General features: G+C 41.7%; 1 protein-coding gene across 2 annotated transcripts; it reads right to left on the bottom strand.

Moving 5' to 3' along the window:
• Positions 1-241: 241 nt before the first annotated feature.
• Positions 242-7,382, bottom strand: DNAL4 (dynein axonemal light chain 4). Of its 2 annotated transcripts, none has more exons than XM_083350310.1 (4): positions 7,348-7,382; positions 4,529-4,706; positions 2,552-2,635; positions 242-1,170 (listed from the first exon to the last, which is right to left on the bottom strand). In XM_083350310.1, the coding sequence occupies exons 2-4, from the start codon at positions 4,598-4,600 to the stop codon at positions 1,006-1,008; spliced, it is 321 nt and encodes a 106-aa protein (XP_083206436.1). In that variant the 5' UTR covers positions 4,601-4,706; positions 7,348-7,382; the 3' UTR covers positions 242-1,005. The 2 variants fall into 2 exon arrangements, with proteins under 2 accessions (XP_083206436.1, XP_083206437.1); XM_083350311.1 differs by lacking the exon at positions 7,348-7,382 and adding an exon at positions 6,968-7,087.
• Between the last annotated feature and the right edge of the window lie 938 nt (positions 7,383-8,320).

The raw sequence follows: 8,320 nt of genomic DNA, 5'->3' as shown, positions 1-8,320 counted from the left end.
CCAAGTCTAGAGGGCGATTAAAGAAATACGATCCTGCACATGGCTCAGTTCTAGCAAATTGTTGTCCCAAGAAGAAGGCTGGAGGTGAGCCAAGACAGGGTGGCCTAAGCATTAACCAAAGGACAACTCTGAATTCAGTCATGTTGTCAGTAGGATCTTTAAATCCTACTGGAAAGCAGGTACATATCGGTCCCTCACCATTCATGGGCACACACAAAATTCTAGGAGAATCTATCAGGCGTGCATTTTAAAAAAGTTTTATTGTAAAAAGTAAATCCCCTTTCCATTCCAAATTCTAACAAGGGATATAGAAAATACAATTAGGATCAATCCGTTAATCAAACACCTCTGTGATGGCATCAGCATACAAAATGGAAGTACAATTGTACTTAGAAGTATAAGAAACTGGCAGGTCAGGTCCGTTCTTTCCATCACCAGTTTCTGAACCTATTGGTATGATACTCCCACCCCATCCCCATGCTAGGCAAAATATTCTCTATTTCTGCACCATATGCTCCACAAATTATATCAGTGCTCTTTAGGTGTAGTGAGGTGGCGAGGCAAATCATCTTAGCAACCATCCGCTGGCTTAGGTTTCTCCAACCATGCAGCTTTCATCCAGACAGAAAGAAAGCTGCTTTTTCGGGTCTGCTCTCAGAAAGTGGGAAGGGTAGCAAGGAGAATTAGCAGCAAACTTGGGTTAAAATTCTCACACCCACCTCCAATGTATGGCTTCTTAAACCCAATCGCTCTTGCACAATCCCACCTCTAAGCAAGAAGACACATTGGTAAAATCAGAATCAAAACACTTATGAGCTGGATTAGGTAGCTCAAACAGATTTACAGATAACACACTAAATATATCTCATAAAACTTGCATATAAATAAGAAAAAGCCCAATATTTGTTATTAAAAATAAAGCTGCCCTTTAAATTGTACAAAAACCAATTAAAAGTCTGGAAAAAAGTATCCTGCTTGCAGTGAGCTTCAATAGTGAAAAAGGCGTCAGGAGCACTTCCAAACACAAACTGCTAGACTGCCTCCAAAGAACATGTACAGCAAGTTCTTCACTTCGTGGGTGATTTCGAAGCCAAACCCTTCCCCAATCACTACATGCCAGGAAGATCCAAATTTCTTGTCCATGGTCTCTTTGATCATCTTGGCAGCGCTCTGAAGGAAAAGTTTGACAGGGAAGGGAACAGAAACCGAAAGAAAAAAGTAACATTACTAAAATGGAATATACTTTTCATCTCACAAAAAAAAAACATTACTAGAACAAAAAGTGCAGACTTTTCCAGCAATGTTAGACTGCAAAGCTAAGCAGGCTAGGGTCTGTTTAATATCTCCAGGAGGTACAGGACTGTAATTTAATTAATTAAATTTAATTTATTAATATTTCTATACCGCCCTTCTCCCGAAGGACTCAGGGCGGTGTACAGGGCAAGAATAAAACACAGAATTACAAAAATTAAAAAGTAATTAAATACATGCCCATTAAAAAACAGTTAATACATAATAAAAACCCCAATAAAATGACAGTAAAAACCCCACCCATCCCCCATCAGGCCAGGCCGGCTTGTTCGAACAAGTATGTTTTTAGATCGCGGCGAAAGGAGGGAAGATCGGGCGCCGTCCGGAGCTCAACTGGTAACTGATTCCATAGCTCCGGGGCGCCCACAGAGAAGGATCTCCCCCTGGGGGCCACCAATCGATATTCTCTGACCGGTGGCACCCTGAGGAGGCCCTCTCTGTGGGAACGCACAGGGCGGAGGGAAGTTGATGCCGGCAGCAGATGTTCCCTAAGGTACTCCGGACCCCTGCCATGTAGGGCTTTGAACACCATTACTAGTACCTTGAATCTCACCCGGAAGACAACTGGTAACCAATGCAGCTCACGGAGCAGAGGTGTGACATGGGAGTATCGGGAGACTCCCAACACAACTCTCGCGGCTGCATTCTGTACCAGTTGGAGCCTCCGGGTGGTCCTCAAGGGAAGCCCCATGTAGAGAGCGTTGCAGTAGTCTAGACGAGAGGTCACGAGCGCGTGAGTGACTGTGCATAAATCATCCCGGCTTAGATAGGGCCGCAACTGGCGCACCAGGCGAACCTGGGCGAAAGCCCCCCTAGTCACAGCCACTATGTGATCTTCCAAGGTGAGCCGTGAATCTAGGAGGACTCCCAAGTTGCAAGCCCTATTTAATTTAAATGAAGGAATCCCAAAAACATTCCAGAAAAAGGCAATAAGCCATATCTGTACTGTTGCCGTGAAAGCCACATGCAATGCTAGGTTTTAAGCATAAAGACATCACGCTGGGGGAAAATGCTCTATTATCATTTAGGTATAGAAAGGGATTTAGCATCAAAGGCAGGAGTAAAGAGGGCATTTATACAAGCTATAATTACTGGTTTTTCATATTTATATTTATGACACCAGAATCTATAAGAATATAGATTTATTCTTCTATTACCTTTCCTTTTAGAAAGAGGTGGTTAAAAAATAATGGAAGCATATCTGGTGTCTCACCAAATACAGAGGTTTTAGTGTCAGTACCTCATTGTTGGTGGCATATTTCTCACATGCAGTGACACACAATTCCATGGCCTCAACTCGCATTTCTTCCGGCATGTCTGAGTGCTGGGAAAAAATTACAAGCATAGAGGATCTCTGTCAGTTTTAAGCCAGGACTGGTTACTGCATAACATTAAATCATAATCCGATGCCAAGACATGAAGAATGGAAGGATTCAAATCTCTTCCATTTGTTTGTCTTTACTCATTACAGACAATTAACCACCGAGAATGCCAGGCTACAGACTTTCTCCCCAGTAATCCTTTTCTACGCAATATACTCACAAAGGGGAAAAGCTTCACACATGCCACTTTGTCATGGTTAATGAAGAAACTACCACAGCCTCTCTCCTGCAGCCATTTGTGCTAAGACAGGGCCTGCAGAAGTGAACATTCATTTTTGTCTTTAATGCAAAAAGTCTGTAAGAGGTTTCTAATCACCAAATAAATGTAGATATCGTCTTCACTCTAATCAAACAAGTCAATCTAGCCATTTCATCATGCTGCTCATTTTCACCAACCATTCCTCCATTATAGTTACTACCAAATCTTTCCATCTCTGTGCATACAAAATCTTAAGCCTGATTTTTGACCTTACCTAAGGCCCTGGACTACTACTACTACCCTGCCAACAAAAGTACGTATAGTCAAGGCCATGGTCTTCCCAGTTGCAATGTATGGCTGTGAAAGTTGGATCATAAGAAAGGCTGAGCGCCAAAGAATTGAGGCCTTTGAACTATGGTGCTTGAGAAGACTCCTGCGAGTCCCTTAGACTGCAAGGCGATCAAACCGGTCAGTCCTAGAGGAGATCAACCCTGACTGCTCTTTAGAAGGCCAGATCCTGAAGTTGAAACTCAAATACTTTGGCCACCTAATGAGAAGGAAGGACTCACTGGAGAAGAGCCTCATGCTGGGAAAGATTGAGGGCACTAGAAGAAGGGGACGACAGAGAATGAGGTGGCTGGATGAAGCAGTAGGCATGAGCCTAAATGAACTCCAGAAGATGGTAGAGGACAGGAAGGCCTGGAGGAACATTGTCCATGGGGACGCAATGGGTCAGACACGACTTCGCAACTAACAACAACAACAAAGGCCCTGGAATGAAGCTCTCAGGCTAGCTTTAGAGTGATCCACATTTCATCATTCAAACTTGGGAGAGTAGAATCTCCTTGATTAGAAAACTTCACAAGCATTATGTAACACAAACAAAGCAGTATCGGCTTGCTTGGGCCCATAGCAAACATTTCTTCAACACAGATAGCAACAGCAACAGTATTTAGACTTAAACCGCTTCATAGTGCTTCACAGCTCTCTCTAAGCCAGAGGTGTCAAAATGCCGGCCCATGGGCCGGACACATCATTTGGAAGCCAGGCCCATCCCATTGCCGCCAATGGCAAAACTGTCCCGATATGTTGCGCGATGTCACGTGACGTCGCGAATTTGACATGTCTGATCTAAGCAGTTTTACAGAGTCAGCCTATTGCCCCCCAACAATCTGCATCCTCATTTTACTGACCTAAGAAGGATGGAAGGCTGAGTCAACCTTGAGCCAGTGGGAATCAAACTGCCAAACTGCTGACAGTCAGCAGAATTAGCCTACAGTACTGTATTTTAACCACAGCTCATATGCTATAAAAAACATGGTATGATAGATACATTATAAAAACATGGTATGATACCATACAAAACAGCCTTGAAAGAAGATGCTTACTAAGCTCTGAGGGACAGGAATGCACATTTTGATCAAGGGTGCTCTGTATACCTTGGGTAATCGGATTTATTATTATTATTTTCGCAGATAAACTAATAACGCTTCAGTCACTATGGCAACTAGTTCTCTCCATCCTTCCCCTCACTCTTCTGTTTAGATTTTGTGACAAATTTAAGATATAAAAATGGCATTAAATTTCAATATCTTCTGATTTGACATATATCATCTCTCTTCACTTGTATTCTTACCCTAATCAGTGGGAAGCTGTGAAGTCTCTTATAATCTGCTTCTTCTTTTTTCCCCTCCCCGGTATCTGCCATTATCTGTCCACTGTGACTTCAAGTGGGGGCAGAATATTTTGAAGGAAACCAGTCACGTGTAGGCTAGCAATGTGAATTCAGGTCAGTTTTGGAAAAATACCTTATGCTATATAGAAATATAAAGGAAAAAATAATATAGCATAATAGTTAGGATATAATACAGTCAAATCCTTTTAAGAGAATAAAAATAAACAGTCATTTATATGACAATGACATTTGTCTACAGATTTTTTTTATTCTTGCTAATATTATTAAAATAGACAGGCTTCAAATAGTAACAATAATAAAAAAAATTGAATTATGGTGACTGTGATGATCCCTGTTTATTTGACTCAAGTATTACAATTTGTTTAAATTCCATATTGGGAGCCAGAGTTTCAGAAGTAGCAAGTCTTGTATAGATTTTTTTTTACTCTTTCAGATAAGGAACTAGCTCTTTTTTTCTCCAGTGGAATTAACAGCTAATCAATTAGCTAATCTTGTGTATTCACATGTATTTTTAAGTCTGTGTATTATAAGGAGGAAAAAATATATCTTTCTGGAGACTATGAATCAGCTATCTTTAGAGTAAGAGGCACTGGTCTAGAGGAGACATAAATATATTTCAGGTAAGCTAGTTTCAAATAATGAATTTCCAAATCATCAAGACATTATTCTGTAGCGCCATAAAAAAATGGAAGATGTGGATAAATAAGAATTAATCAACCATCTGGGCACAATACAGGATGATATTAGAAGGATGTCAATGTGCTGCATTCCTTCTAAAAATACCACACACTATCATTTAGTATGCTGTTTACAGGCAACATACATACTCAATACATTTGGCATACCATACATTTGAAAAATTTCTGATCTTTCATTGCAAATTGTAAGAAGCAACTACTAAACAATGAGCAGTAAAATGAAAATACAAAAATGCTTACAATAATTTTGCCTTCTTGGAAGATAAAATTTAAAAGACCTCAAAGACTGGAAGGAAATATTGTTTTGCTATCCAAATGCTGGAATCTTAGGCAAATAATCTTCATCACTAACAAAAATTATGCTAATGTTAAGATTTTTTATGTGTTTTATAGGAAAAGTGATTTTGGAGGTAATAGGGGCTTAGCTTGCTTATCTGTTAGTCTTTTTGAGGACATTTAAATAATGATCTTTTAAATATTGTAACAAACTTTGTTGCCATATTTTTGTATAAAAGATACTGCCTTGCATCATTGTATCATTCCTTTCTTACTACTTGTTTTTGAATTATTCTGTAAACCATTTCAATAATCTTGAGACATTAAAACTGCCTTGCCTCCAAGTAAATTATCCCACTGTGGTTTCACATAAAATTAGTGAAATGTGGTTTCACCAGGTACCAATTGTAGCAAAAACTATACTGTGTGTTAATAACTTCCAACCATTCAGCTATTTTGAAACCCATAGCCAAAGGTTAGTTTTGGCTCATTTGTGTATTTAGATATTGTGCAAATACATCTCACAGTAATTTTTGATCTGACTATCTATCACATAGAATCAGAATCAGTCAATTGTCTTATTGAGGCACAGTCAAAAGATCCATTCGGGTCACTGATTTTGGATCACTTTTAATTTAGAATGATTTGTCAAGTATTAAGCAAAAAAAAAAAAAAGATTCTGTTGTCCACTTCATTGCTAAGGAGAATAGTTCCTTATCAGCTCAAGTAACAAAGCCTGCTGTTTTATTCATCTAAAAAGTACATTTCCAGACCCAGAAAGCTCTCTTTATCTATTGCAAGGGCTAACTCCAGCTGCTCATTTCGTTGGCAAACACACTCTGCACATGCTCCAAGGTTATCACGCTGCTTCCCCCGCGATTCAAGGCCGGCGGGAGAGTAAATTTTATTCATTTTTTAATTCCTTTTTCTATCCCGCCCTTCTCCGAAGACTCAGGGCGGCTTACAAGCTTAGCAGTAGCCTTCATTCTATGTATATGCCTGCTTATTAGGGCTTTCACACACACACACCCCAAGTGGCATTATTACAAAGTCAGCTTAATTGCCCCCAACAATCTGGGTCCTCGTTTTACCTACCTGGGAAGGATGGAAGGCTGAGTCAACCTTGAGCCTGGTGGGAGGCGAACCTGCACTAATTGCAGGCAGCTGGTGTTACTTAAGGAGGCATTAGCCCAGTGTTTCCCAACCGTAGGAACTTGAAGATGCGTGGACTTCAACTCCCAGAATTCCCCAGCCAGCATAGCTGGCTGGGGAATTCTGGGAGTTGAAGTCCACGCATCTTCAAGTTCCTAAGGTTGGGAAACGCTGCATTAGCCCACTGCTCCACCAAGGCTCCTGGAGTACCAGCCCGCTTCAGATTCACACCTAACCGAAGGGACGTCTATACCTTAAGTGAAAATCCGAAGTTCCTCCCACGCACCTCCGAAAGGAGCGGCGAGGAAGAAGCGCAGCCGGCTGAAACAATGATTCGGCTGCCTTCCTTTAGCCCAGGCGAGCCGCTTCATCTTCCTCAGCCCCGCTCAGATGCTTCGCCTCGCCCGGATCATACACGGGTTGGAATGTGGGACAGTCCCACCCAGCCGGCTCGGGAGAAAGGAGTACGCTAAGACCCGGCTAAAGGCAGGGACGGACGGCACTATCTGGGGGACCAGACCCGCCAGAAGGAAAGGCGTGAGGCCGGTGAGCGCCACCCGGTCCAAGGAGGAAGCGAGCAGCAGCTCCGTCCACGCCGGGAGCCCCGAACGAACACTCGGTGGTACATCTCACCTGCGTCACCTCGACCCCGAGCCCCCCAAAGCCAGCCTCTTGGCCGTTGTTAAGGAAAGAAACGTGCTTGTCTTAGCAACCGGCTCCGGAAGTCCCGCCTTCTCGTTTGCCATTGGGCAGCTGTAAAAGGTGGAGAGCACGGATAGGGTCCGAAGTCATGCCTGTTATGCGAAAGGGGGGGGGGGGTCCTAAGTCACCTCCACAGTTTAGTTGGGACACGGAGCGATAGGTGTCCACCATCTGCCTGATGAGATTGGCAGAATAAGTTTGAGAGGTGGAGAAGTTTCTCTTCCGTTTCCTCATTTATCCCGTGGAAAAGTATAGGAGAGTTTCGTGCGAAGGTATAATTATTGCATTACATAGATAGCAAACTGGAAGGAGGTATGTGCTTTTCTTCTTCCAAAGTGAGTTAATTGAGTGCTCTCCTTTTAGACCAGGGGTAGGCAACCTCGGCTCTTTTATGACTCATGGACTTCAACTCCCAGAATTCCTGAGCCAGCTTAGCTGGCTCAGGAATTCTGGGAGTTGAAGTCCATGAGTCATAAAAGAGCCGAGGTTGCCTACCCCTGTTTTAGACCCAACCCAAACTACAGATGATTTTGTTCTGCCTTATTCTTGGAAAGGGAAAAAAATCTCATTAGGGCAGTAACAGAAAGCTAGTTAGCAATATCAGTGAGGTCTGGATCTTTTTAAATTAAATAGATTGATTGAAAATTTTAAAAAATCACCTTCAAGCAAAATAAAAAAAACTTAAAATTAAAAAGGAATAGAATGATGGGTTAATATGTCATGATCATATAGATGGAAAATGTAAATATACCGGTTTGCCATTTGTAAGATTCAGGAAAATGTGACCAAATATTCTTGCATGTATTTTCTTTGCTTTTATATTAGTGTAATATAATATCAGTGTAATATATATCAGTGGAAGGTTTTGGATAGTAGAATACGGATACTCTGTTAAATACTCCCC

The sequence above is a fragment of the Vipera ursinii genome (assembly GCF_947247035.1).
Source record: "Vipera ursinii genome assembly, chromosome: 1".
Taxonomy (NCBI): Eukaryota; Metazoa; Chordata; class Lepidosauria; order Squamata; family Viperidae; genus Vipera; species Vipera ursinii.
Note: the sequence above shows the minus strand (reverse complement) of the source record. Positions and strands in the feature narration are given on the sequence as shown.